At 49.2% G+C, this 18,680-nt stretch overlaps 1 protein-coding gene across 3 annotated transcripts in view; it reads right to left on the reverse strand.

The window, feature by feature from the left end:
- igf2bp2a (insulin-like growth factor 2 mRNA binding protein 2a) overlaps positions 1–18,680 on the reverse strand; it is a 144,177-nt gene that overhangs the window by 53,818 nt on the left and 71,679 nt on the right. For all 3 annotated transcript variants that reach the window (XM_059967389.1, XM_059967390.1, XM_059967391.1), the window contains exons 3-5: positions 14,746–14,794; positions 12,456–12,507; positions 3,722–3,785 (exon numbers count right to left, since the gene is read on the reverse strand). In XM_059967389.1, the coding sequence (XP_059823372.1) occupies positions 3,722–3,785; positions 12,456–12,507; positions 14,746–14,794 (165 nt within the window). The remainder of the gene's footprint in view (positions 1–3,721; positions 3,786–12,455; positions 12,508–14,745; positions 14,795–18,680) is intronic.

Here is an 18,680-nt window from a genome sequence, read left to right on the forward strand (position 1 = left end):
TCTCAGCACTGAGGATTCCGTTAATTCTGACCAGATCACCAAATCCATTTGCAGGAATGCGGCCCCAAACCTGCAGAGAACCTTCGCTGTGCTTCACTGCTGGCTGCAGCCAGTCATCCACATGGCGCTCTCCAGCTCTTCTATGGACAAACCACCTCCTGTCTGAGCCAAAAATTTCAAATTTTGACTCCTCAGCCCAGAGCACTTGCTGCCATTGTACAGCAACCCAGTTCCTGTGTTTTTGTGTGTAGGTGAGTCTCTTGGCTTTGCCTCCACTTCAGAGGAATGGCTTTTCGGCAGCAACTATTCCATGAAGACCTCCTCTGACAAGACTTCTCCAGACTCGAGAGGGGTGTACTTGGGTTCCAGTGGTTTCGGACAGTTCACAGCTGACTTCCAATTTAGAAGGGACATCAGTTGTCCATACCTCTCGTTTGCTGCACTCTGTTTTTGCCGATGACCGCTGCATTTCTGATCCTCAACCTTGCCCATTTCTTTGTGCTTCTTCAGAAGAACTTGGGCAGCACATCTTGAAACTCTACCAGGAGAGATCTTGCCGATGCAGAATGACCACCTGTGTCTTGTTGCTATGCTCACTCTTACCACGGTGCAAGAATCAGTGGTTTGAAGGTTAATCTGTCACATCGGCCACACCCTCACCTCTCAGTTTGGTTGTCCTTCACCCAGTTTCATTCCTTCTACACCCACTTCTGTTTCAGTTAATCAGTTTATTTCATTCAACTCATTATCTCATTGATCACTAGCATCTGTCTGTTATCTCTGTTTAATCATGGCATTGAGATGTATACTAATCAAGTTTTTGTTTGGGAAGTGGTCTATTACTTAATGTGTTACTTTCTGTAACAAAACACAAAAACTCCCGTGTAACATTCCATTTTTTTTGGAAAACATTTGGAAATCTATTTGCTTTTTCTCCTGACACTAATGCAAAGAACAAAGGAGATTCACGTCTGAAACAAAATTGATATAAGGAATCAAGGGTGCTAAGACTTCGCACTGTAATATATGAGCAGAATTAGGCCATTCAGCCCATTAACCCTGTTCTGCTATTCAATCATTTATTATCCCTCCCAACCCATTCTCCTGCTTTCTCTCTGTAACCTTTAACAGCCTTACTAATCAAGAACCTATCAACCATGCTTTAAACATACCCAATATTTGGGACCCAGGACTAAATGACACCTTGTTTGCACCTCTGCCCGCTAGTGCCCTGGCACCATGCCTTCCGCACGATATCACCGTGACAACGCCAGCATGGGGGCAGGCCTTTCACTGTGCAACATTGGTGGAGACGGGTCTGTCTCTGTGCTGAACCATTCACCCCACACATCCACAGAGAGATCAAACTAGCATCAGTTGCCCCTTCACACAGTCCTACTGGAGACAGGTCTGTCACTATAAAACTGGGGAATGGAACTGCTAAGGACAGGTCTTTCGCTGTAACAATGGGTGCAGAACTGGTGGGGATGGATCTCGGGCACACTACTAATGGGGATGTGTCTGTCGCTGTATTACACTGGGGTACAGTACTGGTGGGGATGGGTCTGTCACTGTGTAACACTGGGGTACAGTACTGGTGGGGATGGGTCTGTCACTGTGTAACACTGGGGTACAGTACTGGTGGGGATGGGTCAGTCACTGTATAACACTGGGGTACAGTACTGGTGGGGATGAGTCTGTCACTGTGTAACACTGGGGTATGGTACCAGTGGTGACGGGTCTGTCACTGTGTAACACTGGGGTACAGTACTGCTGAGGATGGGCCTGTCACTGTGTAACACTGGGGTACAGTACTGGTGGGGATGGGTCAGTCACTGTATAACACTGGGGTGCAGTACTGGTGGGGACGGGTCTGTAACTGGATAACACAGGGGTGCAGTACTGGTGGGGATGGGTCTGTCACTGTGTAACAGTGGGGTACAGTACCGGTGGGGACGGGTCTGTCACTGTGTAACACTGGGGTACAGTACTGGTGGGGATGGGTCTGTCACTGTAACACTGGGGTACAGTACTGGTGGGGATGGGTCTGTCACTGTAACACTGGGGTACAGTACTGGTGGGGATGGGTCTGTCACTGTGTAACACTGGGGTACAGTACTGGTGGGGATGGGTCTGTCACTGTAACACTGGGGTACAGTACTGGTGGGGATGGGTCTGTCACTGTGTAACACTGGGGTACAGTACTGGTGGGGATGGGTCTGTCACTGTGTAACACTGGGGTACGGTACTGGTGGGGATGGGTCTGTCACTGTGTAACACTGGGGTACGGTACTGGTGGGGATGGGTCTGTCACTGTGTAACACTGGGGTACGGTACTGGTGGGGATGGGTCTGTCACTGTGTAACACTGGGGTACGGTACTGGTGGGGATGGGTCTGTCACTGTGTAACACTGGGGTACAGTACTGGTGAGGATGGGTCTGTCACTGTGTAACAGTGGGGTACAGTACCGGTGGGGATGGGTCTGTCACTGTGTAACACTGGGGTACAGTACTGGTGAGGATGGGTCTGTCACTGTGTAACAGTGGGGTACAGTACCGGTGGGGACGGGTCTGTCACTGTGTAACACTGGGGTACAGTACTGCTGAGGACGGGTCTGTCACTGTGTAACACTGGGGTACAGTACTGGTGGGGACGGGTCTGTCATTATGTAACACTGGGGTACAGTACATGTGGGGATGGATCTGTCACTATGTAACAGTGGGGTACAGTACATGTGGGGATGGGTCTGTCACTGTGTAACAGTGGGGTACAGTACCGGTGGGGACGGGTCTGTCACTATGTAACACTGGGGTACAGTACTGGTGGGGACGGGTCTGTCATTATGTAACACTGGGGTACAGTACATGTGGGGATGAGTCTGTCACTGTGTAACAGTGGGGTACAGTACATGTGGGGATGGGTCTGTCACTGTGTAACACAGTACCGGTGGGGACGGGTCTGTCACTGTGTAACACTGGGGTACAGTACTGGTGGGGACGGGTCTGTCACTATGTAACACTGGGGTACAGTACTGGTGGGAACGGGTCTGTCACTATGTAACACTGGGGTACAGTACATGTGGGGATGGGTCTGTCACTGTGTAACAGTGGGGTACAGTACATGTGGGGATGGGTCTGTCACTGTATTCCTTCCTCTCTGGCCCTTTACTTTTCCCACCCACCTGGCTTCCCCTATTACCTTCTAACTAGCCAAAGGGTCTTGGATGGAAACGTTAACTGTACTTTTTTCCAAAGATTCTGCCTGGCCTGTTGAGTTTCTCCAGTATTTTGTGTGCATTGCTTGGATTTCCAGCATCTGCAGATTTTCCAGCTAGTCTTCCTTCCCCTCTCCCCACCATCATACAGCGACAGACGTTTTCCCCCTTCCTTCTCAAACCTGATGAAAGGCCTCAGCCCGAAACATCACCTGTTCATTCATTTCCATAGATGCTGCCTGGCCTGCTGAGTTCTTCCAGTATTTTGTCTGTGTGGCACTGGGGTATAGTATGGGTGGGACGTGTCTGTCCCTGTAGGAAACTGGCAATTGTCTGCCTGTATTGCTGTGGAGTGAGTGCTAGTTTGAGTCGACAACATCACAGAACAACAGAAGCAACCTACCACATGTGATGATATTACTGGGCAGTTGCCTGGCACCAGTGTGAAGAATTAATTCACTGACACCAAAATTTTCAAAAGGCACGGAGCCCCCGTCATCACTTACGTCTTTGCATGCTCCTTTGTTTCGTAAGTCACATTCACAACTGCTGTCTCACTGTCTGTGTTAACTGAGAAGAGAGGGAAGAAAGAGTCAGCACACACCCAATCCCACATACAACACTAACCCCATGACCTCAGTTCCCAACAGACAGACACTGACCCATTCCCTCACATGGTCTCACACACTGGCAGGGGGGGTGGGGGGCAAGAGAAAAATCAGCATTTGGTCATTCTCTACAGATATCAAGTGAGAATGGGATCCTGGGGATGTCCTGGGGTGAACTGGTATCACTCAGGACACTTTCCCCGAAACAAGGCCAAAAGACATAGAATTATGCCATTTGGCCCCTCGAGTCTGCTCCATCGTGGCTGATTTACTATCCCTCTCAACCTCACTATAATGTTTGACACCCTTACTAATCAAGCACCTTTCAGTCTCTGCTTTAAATACACCCAACGACTAGGCCTACAGAGAAGCTTGTGGCAATGAATTCCACAAATTCACCACATTTTGACGAAAGAAATACCTCATCTCTGTTCTAAAGGGATGTTATTTGAGCTGTACCCTCTAGACCTAGACTCCCCCAGTGTAGGAAAAATCCTCTCCATCTCCACTTTATCTAGGCCTTCCAATATTTGGTAGGTTTAAATGAGATTCCTCCTCCACTTCATTCTTCTAAACCAAAGCTACGACAGGGCTGGAACCATCAAATGCTCCTCCCCACCGATTCGACCTGCAAGAATGTTACGTAGCTCTGAACGAGCCTGTACTGTTCAATTTTTCTTGGACACATTTTTCATAAATAAAGTTTATTTCTAATATAACATGTATCCCTGAAAGGGATTATTACCTATTCCAGACTCACTGGACGCGCACCCATTGTATGCAACCCACTCTCACTGGACACGTAGTGTCGGGCATTCTCACTACGCCAGTTGGACAGGTGACCACAGCCAACATGGCTGAGCTGGTAAATTTTGATTGTATTTTTTGTTTCCAAGTTTTATTTCAATAAAATGATGTTTGTGTTTTCCCTAGACTTGACGTGTTGTAACTGACATTGGATTAGACTTTTAAATTGTCATCATCTTCCTGTTTAATTACTATTTCATTTAGAGCTTGTACTTGTATAGAATACAGTCAGCCCTCCTTATCCGCGGGGGGATTGGATTCGAGTCCCCCCGCGGTAACCCAAAAATCCGCGGATGCTCAAGTCCCTTATTTAATCTGTCTCAGTGCAGTGGTCTTTAGGACCCAGCGGAACCCTGGACTTCATTTAACCTGTCTCAGTGTGGTGGACATTAGGACCCGGCGGTGCAGCTGTGAATCCGCAGTGTTTCTGTTCAAGAAAATAATCATGATCACGATTGAAAACAAGGTGGAAGTAATAAAGCGATCGAAAAGAGGTAAAACGCCATCAGTCATTGGAAAAGCCTTAGGCTACAGTCGGTCAACAATCGGAACAATTTTAATGGAGCATGTGAAAGGTCCTGCCCCGATGAAAGCTACAATTATTACTAAGCAATGCAGTGGTTTAATTATTGAAATACATATGTTTCTTAAATGTTTTATATGCATAGAAAGGTAAAATATGTACTATATACTATGAAAAACTTTTCACTAATTGACGCTAATTATTACCGGATGCACAAGTTCCGACTTCAAATCCAACTTATAGATGGACTCAGGAACTGAACTCATTCATAACCCAGGGACTGCCTGTACTTTTAAGTCATTTCTAGATTACTTTAATACCTAATACAATGTAAATGCTATGTAAATAGTTGTTATACTGTATTGTTTAGGGAATAAAGACAAGAAAAAATAGTCTGAACATGCTCAATGAGTGCTGGAGAGAGAACTTCTGGGTTTTCCCGATCTGCGGTTGGTTGAATCCGTACATGCAGAACCCACGGATAAGGAGAGCCGACTGTACATATAACTGTTTAGTTTGTCCCCTAGTGTTCACAGTATGTATATGTAATTGTTTAGTATGTCCCTGGTGATTACACCTGTATGATTCTGCAGAGCTCTGGAAGCTTCTCTGGCAGAAAGAACCTTGGATTTTAAAGCACATCTTTCTAAAACTGAGATGAAGAGACATACCTTCAGCCAGAGGGTGGTGAATCTATGTAATTTGCTGCCACAGAAGGTGGTGGAGGTCACCTCACTGGGTCTATAGGCAAGCTGGAGAGTCTGAATAGTCTGACTTGCTGAGTTCCTCCAGTATTTTGTGTGTGTTCTCCTCTGGATTTCCAGCATCTGCAAAATCTTGTGTTTATGGAGGAGATGTTGCCTATGTTCAAAGGAAGCATTCCCCTCTCTTTACCACAAGTGAAGGGCAGGGCTGTGTCCCTCTCCTGCCCCTAATGCATGTGAAGATCTCCTGTGGCTATGGTATTACCCCAATATTCGTCTTCCAGTGACACTCGGAGAGACTACTTTATCACTTTCACCCATGGGTGAGAGGTCATCACGGCAACTTCAGGGCACAATTACTGGCGAAATGTCATGGGCCATGTCTTGAGCTCAGCACATGGGCTACAAAGTGCAGCTGCGACTGTCTGTCTCTCTCTCACACAGCAGTTCTGAGGCTGCGGTGGTAACAGTGAACCCCTCTGGGGCAGGGATAGTGAACACCACAGGAATGAAAGGGTTAATGTATGAGGAGCACTTGATGGCTCTGGGCACGTACTCGCTGGAGTTGAGAAGAATGAGGAAGGGATTTCATTGAAACCTACCAAATATTGAAAGGCCTAGAGAGAGTGGACATGGAGAGATTGTTTCCTATAGTGGGGGAGTCAGAATAGAAAGATGTCTGTCTGGAGCGGAAAAGGAAGAATTTCTTTGGCCAGAGGGTGGTGAAACTATGGGATTCATTACCACAGAAGGCAGAGGTTGGTGGGTTCGTGATTAGTAACGGATGAAAGGTTACGGGGAGAAGGTTGGAGAATGGGGTTGAGAGGGATAATAGATCAGCCGTGATGGAATGGGCCAAATGGCCTGATCCCCGTGTCTTATGGTGTTAACACAGCTTCTACCCCGATGATCTACCTTGGCACCTTCTCCTCTCATGATTCCAACTACAGTCAACAGTTGCCCACTCATCTTTTGCCCAATGGCTAGGCACAGGTTGGAGCCTAGAGTCACAGTCCACCCACACTGGGGAAAGGAGTAGGCCACAGACTGCAGTGTCCAGCCGATTGTGTGGGAAGCGCAAGCAGAACCACTCTATGGGCAGAGCAGACAGCAAGGTCCCTTCCCCTGTTGCAGGATGGGACTGGGTTTGCCAGCCCTACTGTTGCCTCATACCCAAACCCCCCCTGCCTGTGGCTCACAGCGAGGTGAAAATGTGGAGATACATTGGTCTACTAAAGCTCATTGCAAGAAGCTCCCCCAACAACTCCTTCAATAAAGCCGCAAACATAATCAAAGACCCCTCCCACTTTGCTTCTCCTCCCCCCTTTCCCATCGGGCACAAGGTACAAAAGTCTGAAAGCACGTACTAGCAAGCTCCAGATCAGCTTCTATCCCTTTGCTGAAAGACTACTGAATGATCCCCAAGTAAAAACAGATGGACCCTTGTCCACAATCCACCTGGTTATGATCCTTGCTTCGCATTTGCCTGCACTGCATGTTCTCCGGAACTATGCATTTTATTCTGCGTTCTGCTAATGTTTTCCCGTGTACAATCCCATTGCACTGTTGTAATGAATTAATCTGCATATGAGTTGTGCAAAACACATTTTACACTGTACCATGGTACCTGCGGCATGCAACCCGGTTCCAATATTGAAATCTACAGCGCACGTTCCATTATTTTTGTTTAATTATTTGCATGATTTGTATTGTTTTGCACACTGTCAGTCTTTGTTGTGAGTGGTTTTTCTGGATAGACTGGACATGAAGAAGATGTTTCCAATAGTGGGGCGGGGACGGAGGGGAGTGAGTCCAGGACCAGAGGGCACTGCCTCAGATTACACAGGTTTCAAAGGTACATTTAATGTCAGAGAAATGTATACAATATACATCCTGAAATGCTTTATCTTTGAAACCATCTTCGAAAACAGAGGAATGCCACAAAGCATGAACAACACTTAATGTTAGAACCCCAAAGTCCATCCCCCAGCTCAAGGGATGTCCCTTGAGAACACAGGAATTGGTTTTAACCAGAGGGAGATGAATCTGTGGAATTCATTGCTACAGGCAGCTATGGAGGCTAAGTCATTGGGTGTACTTAAAGTGGAGATTATAGGCTCTTGATTAGTAAGGGTGTCAAAGTTAAGGGGTGAAGACAGGAGAATGGGGTTAACAGGAATAACAAGTCAGCCATGGTGGAATGGTGGAACAGACTTAATGGGCCAAATGGCCTAAATTCTACTCCAATGTGTTACGTGCCACTGTAGACAGTGACTGCAGGGTTTGGAATCGCTGTCTGTGTGTGTGTGCCCGGCTGGCAGTGTATCAGTGTTTGGAATTGTCTCTGTGTGCCTGGCTGGCAGTGTATCAGTGTAGCAGGGTTTGGAATTGTCTCTGTGTGCCCGGCTGGCAGTGTATCAGTGTTTGGAATTGTCTCTGTGTGCCTGGCTGGCAGTGTATCAGTGTAGCAGGGTTTGGAATTGTCTCTGTGTGCCTGGCTGGCAGTGTATCAGTGTAGCAGGGTTTGGAATTGTCTCTGTGTGCCCGGCTGGCAGTGTATCAGTGTATCAGTGTTTGGAATTGTCTCTGTGTGCCCGGCTGGCAGTGTATCAGTGTATCAGTGTTTGGAATTGTCTCTGTGTGCCCGGCTGGCAGTGTATCAGTGTAGCAGGGTTTGGAATTGTCTCTGTGTGCCTGGCTGGCAGTGTATCAGTGTTTGGAATTGTCTCTGTGTGCCCGGCTGGCAGTGTATCAGTGTACCAGGGTTTGGAATTGTCTCTGTGTGCCTGGCTGGCAGTGTATCAGTGTAGCAGGGTTTGGAATTGTCTCTGTGTGCCTGGCTGGCAGTGTATCAGTGTAGCAGGGTTTGGAATTGTCTCTGTGTGTGTGCCTAGCTGGCAGTGTATCAGTGTATCAGTGTTTGGAATTGTCTCTGTGTGCCCGGCTGGCAGTGTATCAGTGTATGGAATTGTCTCTGTGTGCCCGGCAGTGTATCAGTGTAGCAGGGTTTGGAATTGTCTCTGTGTGCCCGGCTGGCAGTGTATCAGTGTAGCAGGGTTTGGAATTGTCTCTGTGTGCCCGGCTGGCAGTGTATCAGTGTTTGGAATTGTCTCTGTGTGCCTGGCTGGCAGTGTATCAGTGTAGCAGGGTTTGGAATTGTCTCTGTGTGTCCGGCTGGCAGTGTATCAGTGTAGCAGGGTTTGGAATTGTCTCTGTGTGCCCGGCAGTGTATCAGTGTATCAGTGTTTGGAATTGTCTCTGTGTGCCCGGCTGGCAGTGTATCAGTGTATCAGTGTTTGGAATTGTCTCTGTGTGCCCGGCTGGCAGTGTATCAGTGTAGCAGGGTTTGGAATTGTCTCTGTGTGCCCGGCTGGCAGTGTATCAGTGTAGCAGGGTTTGGAATTGTCTCTGTGTGTCCGGCTGGCAGTGTATCAGTGTATCAGTGTTTGGAATTGTCTCTGTGTGCCTGGCTGGCAGTGTATCAGTGTAGCAGGGTTTGGAATTGTCTCTGTGTGCCTGGCTGGCAGTGTATCAGTGTAGCAGGGTTTGGAATTGTCTCTGTGTGCCCGGCAGTGTATCAGTGTAGCAGGGTTTGGAATTGTCTCTGTGTGTGTGTCCGGCTGGCAGTGTATCAGTGTAGCAGGGTTTGGAATTGTCTCTGTGTGCCCGGCTGGCAGTGTATCAGTGTAGCAGGGTTTGGAATTGTCTGTGTGTGTGTGTCCGGCTGGCAGTGTATCAATGTAGCAGGGTTTGGAATTGTCTGTGTGTGTGTGTGTGTGTGTGTGCCCGGCTGGCAGTGTATCAGTGTTTGGAATTGTCTCTATGTGCCCGGCTGGCAGTGTATCAGTGTTTGGAATTGTCTCTGTGTGCCCGGCTGGCAGTGTATCAGTGTAGCAGGGTTTGGAATTGTCTCTGTGTGCCCGGCTGGCAGTGTATCAGTGTAGCAGGGTTTGGAATTGTCTCTGTGTGTCCGGCTGGCAGTGTATCAGTGTATCAGTGTTTGGAATTGTCTCTGTGTGCCTGGCTGGCAGTGTATCAGTGTAGCAGGGTTTGGAATTGTCTCTGTGTGCCTGGCTGGCAGTGTATCAGTGTAGCAGGGTTTGGAATTGTCTCTGTGTGTGTGTCCGGCTGGCAGTGTATCAGTGTAGCAGGGTTTGGAATTGTCTCTGTGTGCCCGGCTGGCAGTGTATCAGTGTAGCAGGGTTTGGAATTGTCTGTGTGTGTGTGTCCGGCTGGCAGTGTATCAATGTAGCAGGGTTTGGAATTGTCTGTGTGTGTGTGTGTGTGTGTGTGCCCGGCTGGCAGTGTATCAGTGTTTGGAATTGTCTCTATGTGCCCGGCTGGCAGTGTATCAGTGTTTGGAATTGTCTCTGTGTGCCCGGCTGGCAGTGTATCGGTGTACTGGGGTTTGGGATCATTGTCTGTGTGCCCGGCAGTGTATCAGTGTAGCAGGGTTTGGAATTGTCTCTGTGTGCCCAGCTGGCAGTGTATCAGTGTACCAGGGTTTGGAATTGTCTCTGTGTGTGTGCCCGGCAGTGTATCAGTGTATCAGTGTTTGGAATTGTCTCTGTGTGCTCGGCTGGCAGTGTATCAGTGTACCAGGGTTTGGAATTGTCTCTGTGTGTGTGCCCGGCAGTGTATCAGTGTATCAGTGTTTGGAATTGTCTCTGTGTGCTCGGCTGGCAGTGTATCAGTGTAGCAGGGTTTGGGATCATTGTCTGTGTGCCCAGCAGTGTATCAGTGTAGCAGGGTTTGGAATTGTCTCTGTGTGCCCGGCTGGCAGTGTATCAGAAGGGGTTGGATCTACAGCAAAGCACAGTCTGCACAGCCTCTTTTTGTGCGGAATTAGTGAGGACAGTGACTGCTATGGGTGGGTACATGGACTCAGGTGAGCCCGAGACTTGTGCGGTGGGAATGGAGCTATCTGGAGCTCTCCCCAACCAGGGTGCTGTTCAGGAAGGACCCTGAGTTAGTGACCCATGGGCCCAAATGCAGCCTTGTCCTGGTGTACACTGAGCACCAGCTCACAGCCATGGCACACCGGGTGAAGTGGCCGTGGGTAAGTATAAGTAAAATATGTTAAGGTTGAAGGGAGCACGCCAAATTACTTCAGCCCCCTGATGAGTTAGAGGCATTGGTCAGCTTTCTTAATCAATGTACCCAAGAGGATGGATCAGGGCAGACTATTGGTAATGTTCACCCTAAGAACTTGTAGCTCTCAACCCATTCAGATTCAGCACTGTCGACGTGGGAGTCGTGGGTACCTGTAACATGCTGCTAGGGGAGGTTGTTGAGCAGATACGATAACAATGCTGAAAAAGCATTTTAAATGGGCACATGACCAGACAGGGAATGGAGGGACATGGAACACATGCAGACAGATGGGATTAGTTTAATTGGGGACAGCACAGACATGGTGGGCTGAAGGGCCTGTTCCACATCTGAGAAGCAGAGAGTTGCCCTCTGGTCAATGAGACGGGGGCTGCTCTGCCCTTTCCCCATGGTAAAGCCTCCACATTCCCTGCACAACGTGATCACTGCTCTTCATTTCTCCGCACACCGCTAACACCTCGCCACAGATGCTGCCTGACCTCCAGCATTTTGTGTGTGTTGCTCTGGATTTCCACAACTGCAGAATCTCTTGTGTTTGCAACTGTTTGATTCCTGGGTTGAGGAGCTAATGTCTACTTGAGCAGGTTATAGCTCTGCAAACTTGAGTTCAGACCACAAGGCATGAACAAATTAGGCCGTTCATCCTATCGAGTCTGCTCCACCATGGCTCATATGTTATCCCTCTCAACCCCATTCTCCTGCCTTCCCACCATAACCTTTGACATCATTACTAATCAAGAACCTATAACCTCCATTTTTAAGACACCCATGGACTTGGACTCCACAGGTTTACAACCCTCTAACTAAAGAAATTCCTCCCATCTCTGTTCTAAAGAGACATCCTTCTATTCTGAGGCTGTGCCATTTGGTCCTAGAACCCCCCCCATCTCCACAATATAGGACATATCCTCTTCACATCTATGCTGTTCAATCTTCAGGAGATTTCAACGTGATTCCTCCCCTTATTCTTCTAAATCCCAGTGAGTACAGGCCCAGAGCCATCAAATGCTACTCCTATGTTAACCCTCTCATTCCCAGGATCATCCTCGTGTACCTCCTCTCCAATGCCAGCACATCCTTTCTTAGACAAGGGGCCCAGAACTGCCCAGAAGAGCTGTCTGACCAATGCCGTACAAATCCTCAGCATCATATCCATGTTTTTATATTTTAGTCACCTGGAAATGAATGTTAACATTGAACTTGCCTTCCTCACCACCGGCTCATCCTGCCACTGAACCTTTACAGAATGCTGCACGAGACCCTTTATAACGCTGATTTTTAATTTGTTCCCCCTGTAGAAAATGTCTATGCCCTTATTCCTTCTACCAAAGTGCATAGCCACACACTTTCCTACACTGTACTTGTCTACATCCTTCTACAGACTCCCAGCTTCAACACAAGCTACCCCTCCCTCTACTCAGGACGTTCTGTCCCATCACAATGGCGGGAACGCAGAGGGGTTCAGGGAGCGCATCGGCCTGCCTACCTTGCTCCACACTCTCCACCGTGCCGTACTGAGCCAGGAGTCCGTCCAAAACCTGAAGGGAACCAGAAGCTGCAGAGTTAGATGGGACAACTCACCCTGCCACTGGGCCCACCCCTCACCTGCCCCGCTTGTCCAACCCTCCCCTTTCCCTACACTCACTCATCCTGTCCACCTCCCTCACCTCCATTCACAGCCCCAAACAATCCTTCCACTTCTCTCGTGCATCTGTTGGGATTATCGATTACATCCAGTGCTCCCGACGCGGCCTCCTCTACGTTGGTGAAGCCCGATGTAAGTTGGGGGATCATTACGTTGAGCAACACTGTTCCATCCACCAAAAGCGGAATTTCCCGGTGGCCAACCATTCTAATTCCTTTCCCCATTCCCGTTCCTCCTCTTTTGCTATGATGGGACGACCCTCAGAGTGGAGGAGCAACACCCCATGTTCCGTCTGAGTGGCCTCCAAGCTGATGGCATGAATATCGATTTCTCCTTTCAGTAATTTTACCCCCCTTTCCTCTTCTTCAATTCCCCACTCTGGCTCTTCTCCCCTCCTGCCTATTACCTCCTTCAGTATGCCGTCTTCCCTTTCTCCTACGTCCACTCTCCTCTCCAGCCCTCTACCTTTCCCACCCACCTGGCCTCACCCCCCCCCCCACCTTTATACTTGGACATCTTCCTGCTTCCTTTCTAGTTCTGAAGAGTCTTGGCTCGAAACGTCAACGGTCTGTTCATCTCCGTAGATGTTGCTGAGTTCCTCCAGCACGTTGTGTATGTGGCTCTGGATTTCCAGCATCTGCCGAGTCCTTCATGTTTATGACATCTCCCTCATCCCAGCCAGGGCTGCAGAGCTTGTGAATTTACTCCCAGATGCAGACAGAGGACACGAGCCGGACATGGGAACCAAACGCAAGTCGCAACTCCGACAGCCACAACAGCGGTGAAAATACTGACACAGTGTGATGACTGTCATACCCTTGCACACGCGTTTGTGCCTGAGTGTACAAGAATGAGCTTGCGCTTACCTGAACGCGTGTGCATGCACTTTCCTGAGTGCATCTGAGTGTGTGTGTATACACGCCTGAGTGCGCATGCCTGTGTGTGTGTAAACATATGAGCATGTGCACCTACACGTGGCTCAGTTAGTTCAGCCGCTGCCTCCCAGCTCCAGCGACGCGGGTTCAATCCCAGCCTCAGCTCCTATAACCCGCGTGGAGTTTGCACGGTCTCGTTGTGACCGCGTGGGTTTTCCCAGGGTGCTCTGGGTTTCCCTCCACACCGCAAAGACATGGAGGTCAGTAGGTTAACAGCCCGTGGTAAATTTCCCCTTGGCTTGTGGGTGAATGGTGGGATATAGAGGAAAATAATCTGTAGGAGGAAGGGTTTACTTCAAAAGATCTGGTAAGATGGCAGTGAGTATACACGCAGTAGCCTCTTGGGGCACAAACAAAACTGCTCTTTTCTTTGTTAAGTGCATCTTTCTACATAGTAAGACTATTCTTGACTCCTATAACTGCACGTACAGCAGGACTACCACATCAGGGAGCTGCTCTTTGGTTGGAGTAGCTGGCTGCGGTGTTGTTAGAGTTGCCAGCAGTTCAGAGAAGGCAAGTTGGTTCGGACTACTGGGCAGAGGGATTTGAGCTGGGCCACTGGGCCACAGGAGGAGCCGGATTGGGTTCAGAAGAGCTGACCAGGGTGCAGACCCCCTTGCTGTCGCTAATCGAAGGCACAGGAATTGGGGCCTTGTGGTGGCACAAAGGCGGCATGCAATGAAACTGCGAGTGACTGTCTTGGACATTTCTTCTGCGATCACAAGACCCTGTAGGACAATGACTGCCACAGGCCTGCTTCCCTAGTCTGGTGGTGAGACAGGCAGTGAGGCAGCAGTGTCGCCTCGGTTGTAGCGAGGACTAGGCCTCAAGCCGTGGCTTGCATTGTAACATAGTACCTGTGCTCGGATGCGGGTGGCCACTCCTGTCAGTGCTGCCCTCCAGGATTGGATCGTTGCAATTAAAGGCTGGGCCGCCAGGAATCATCAATTTGTGGGACTTGTTGCTCAGGGTTTCAGACTAAGATTGTGTTTTCTTATATAACTATGTTCTTTATCTTTCTTTCTCACTACTGTGAATGTGCATGTGTGTTTTTGCACCTTGGCCCCAGAGGAATGTGGTCTCGTTCAGTTGTATCCGTGTTTGCTTTGAATGACAATTAAACTCGATTTGCTTTGATGCTGCACCCTCTCCCCACGACACCCAGTGAGGTCCTGTTCCCGTCAGATGCTACTCACTTCCCACTGCAGATGTGGAGGGATGTTCCGAACCTGGATCTTCCGACTCCTGCAAAGAAACACACAGCGCCTGTCAGTATGGGTTCGTGCCCCGATGAACCCCTCCAACTCCCACACAGCACCTGGCAGTATGAGAACATGCCTGACTGAACTCCTCCACTCTCCACACTGTGCACATCAGTACGGGAATGTGAAGGGACAGGGTGGACCCTGACACGCCGGCCCCTGGGAATTCAGTGCCAGTGACGATCCTCAAACAGTTCCGTGATGGAAACTCCCAGATGGAAAATTCTGCAGGACATTCTCAAACAAGAGAAAATCTGCAGATGCTAGAAATCCGAGCAGCACACACAAAGCTCTGGAGGAACTCAGCAGGCCAGGCAGCGTCTATGGAAAAGATTACAGTCGATGTTTCGAGCCGAAACCCAGAACATTCTGACTGGCTGCTTAGCCGGAAATGTAGAGGGTCACAAACCCAGGCAGTCCCACTTAGCCTCCACACCGCAAGGCAGCACCTATCACAACGGACCCTCACCTCGAGGACATGCTCTCTTCTCACTGTTACCAGAGGAGGTCCAGGAGCCTGAAGACACAGACACTTTAGAAACAGCTTTTTCCCTTTCCACCGACAGATTTCTGAACGGACAATGAACACAACCTCACCATTTCTGCGCCCATTTTGCTACATTCATTTTAAAAAATTAGTTCCTATCGTAATTTATAGTAATTTTAATGTATTCCTCAGTGATCTGCTGCAGAGCATCGTCTGACCCCTGGAGTTTAACCGGGCCACAGAGTAGGTGAGGGAGGGAGCAAGAAAGGGAAAAGCAGGGTATGAGGGTGAAGGGGGCGGGGCAGAAAACAGGGCAAAAGGACTGGTGTAGGGGGCAAATGAAGCAGAGGTGGGGGCAGGGATGAAAGGTGGAGACAACAGCAGGGAGACCCAGCCACGTGCTGGGGAGGGGAGACTGCCAAGAGGCAGAGGAAGAGACAAGACCTCTGTGTTGAAAGGCAGGCTGTCAGAACAGGATTTTAAAAAAACACAACACAGTCAGAGACGCTTCTGGCCCAACGAGCCCCTGCCATCGAATTACATCCGTGTGACTAATGAACCCACCAGTTCCGTGTGTGAAGCCAGCCCACTAGGAGAAACCCATGTGGTCACGGGGAGATCACACAAACCCCTTACAGGTAGCAGTGGAAATCAAGTCCGGGTCACTGGCACTGTAAGATCCCTAACGCCACTGTGCTGGCCCCAACAAAAGTTAACACGGGAACAAGAGGGGTGGCACAGGACCCAGAGGTGTGTGTTCAGTGGCCAGTGAGAGACCACATTACCTCTCTGAACCCCGTTTCCACCCCCCCTCAGGGGACCCACCTCTCTCCCGCTACCCAACTGAACAGAGCACCTCGCCCGGTCACTGCCTCAGAGTGAGGGTGCCAAGCAGATGGTGCACCCTTCCTTCAACACAACCACCCTCGGGCCCTCGGGAGGTCCCTGAAACCTGGCACGACGACAGACTGTCAGGCACTCTCGGGTTTAGTAGGAACTCCCTTCCAAAAGGGACACAAGGTTATTTGAGCCATTGAAACCATCAGACAGTTTACTGCAAAGAGAGAGACCCAGGCCAGATTCCTCACAATATAGAACACCAGGGCATAGTACAGGCCCTTCAGCCCAATCTTACAACCTGCTCAAAGATCAATCTAACCCTTCCCTCCTTTGGCATTTTTCTATCATTCACGTGCCTGTCTTAACAATTTCTTAAGAGTCCCTAATCTATCTGCTGTGATCACCACACTTAACAGTGAGTTCCATGCACCCAGCCCTCTGTGTAAAACCTCATCTCCAACAACCCTCCTGCACTTTCCTCCGATCACCTTAAGGACAACGTCTCCTCACATTAATGGGGTTTAATGATGGATGCCGCCTTGTGTGAGGCATCGCCTTTTGAAGGCCTCGTGGATGCTGGTGCCCATGATGGAGCTGGCTGCGTTTGCAATGTTCTATAGCCCTTTCGGAACGTCCAGTGGTCTCCCCATGCCGAATGATGCAACCAGCTGGAATGCTCTCCGTAGGCATTTGCGACATACCAAATCCCCACAAACTCCTACTGAGAGGGCGCCACTATCGTGCCTTCTTTGTAATCGCATCAATTGGCTGATCTTCAGAGACGCTGACTTCCAGGAACTTGAGGCTGCTTGCCCTTTCCACAGCCGGAGGGTTTTCTGCTGCAGCCAGCTTGAGGGGTCCCCAGCAGACCCAAGAGGACACTTTGGTCACGGGCCATGGAGTATCACGCCTCGCCTCTACTCAGACCCACCCCCGTGAACGGGCCCATCAGCCAAACGCACAGTCCTTGGGACAGCCGACTGCCGGGTGCCTGACAGTACAAAAGAAAGGAAACCGAACTCGGGACAGTGAGCTGGTTACACGTCCTCCAAGGCTCATGTGACAGCTCCTGCTCTGGCCCATGTATAATTAAACAATCACTTCTGACAAAGCATCATGTTGCTGGCCAGTGTCTAAAAATCACTCAGCTTGGTCCATGCACTTCAGCCATCTCGTCCCCAGGCTTCCATCTAAAACCAGAGGAGAGCTGACAGCGATCACAGAACCACAACGTATAGTGAAGTGGGCTAACCTCAGATACAGACGGGGTTCTACCATTGGCCTGGTCAAAACAAAAACTCCCCCCCACCCCCACTCTGCTTCATCGTTTAAACAGATAACTGAAACCCTTCCATCACAAATTACAGGCTTTGGTTTCACTGGAGCACTGTGCGATACACAGCTGGGACCACACAGCAGTACGAGTCACTCACATCAGACTGCCTCCATCCACACTTCCCACTGCCTTGGGAAAGCAGCCAACATTATCAAAGACCCCTCTCACCACAGACATTGCCTCTTCCCCTCACTGGAGGGGGAGACACAAACACTCGAGTACACATACAACCAGAGTCAAGGACAGCCTCACTCACAGCATCTATTCGAGACAGCAAAGGGCCTCGCCTGAAACGCAGACTGTTCGTTCCTCTCCATAGCTGCTTCCTGATCTGCCGAGTTTTGTGTGTGTATTTGTGTGTCCAGCATTTTGTGAGTGTTGCTCTGGATTACCAGCATCTGCAGAATCCCTTGTGTTCACATCTTTTATCCTGCTGTAATCAAATTCTCGTTTGGTAAAGATGAATACTTGAACTCCCAAATCACCTCCTCATGGCCCCTGCACCTTATTTGTCTGCCTGCACTGCACTTTCTTGATAACCATATTCTGCATGTATGAAATGATCTGTACAGATAGCACAATAGTTCTCCACTGTATTTCAGTCCAAAGATAAAAAACAGTATGACAATTCCCATTCTTACAATAAAATGTTGGAGTTAGATATCCTTCAGTGTTCACAAAGTGATGATGAATGCAAAACTCAAACAAGGAAAATAAATCAGCAGATGCAGGAAATCTGAGCAACCAAACACAAAATGAGAGAGGGTCTCAGCAGGGCCATGCAAATGAGCACAGTCGGCATTTCGGGCCGAGACCCTTCAGCAGGACTGGAGGGAAAAAGATGAGGAGCCTCTCATTGAGCCCCGATGAAGGGTCTCAGCCCGAAATGTCGACTGTTTACTCTTTTCCGTGGATGCTGCCTGGCCTGCTGAGTTCCTCCAACATTTTATGAATGTAAAACTTAGAACCATAGAACACTACAGCACAGTACAGGTCCTTCAGCCCTCCATGTTGTGCTGACCCATATAATCCTTTAAAAAAAGTACTAAACCCACACTACCCCATAACCCTTCATACTTCTTTCATCCATGTGCCTGTCCAAGAGGCTCTTAAATACCCCTAATGTTTTAGCCTCCACTACCATCCCTGGCAAGTCATTCCAGGCACTCACAACCCTCTTGTGTAAAAAACTTACCCCTGATGTCC

Source organism: Hypanus sabinus, chromosome 4 (genome assembly GCF_030144855.1).
Source record: "Hypanus sabinus isolate sHypSab1 chromosome 4, sHypSab1.hap1, whole genome shotgun sequence".
NCBI lineage: Eukaryota > Metazoa > Chordata > Chondrichthyes > Myliobatiformes > Dasyatidae > Hypanus > Hypanus sabinus.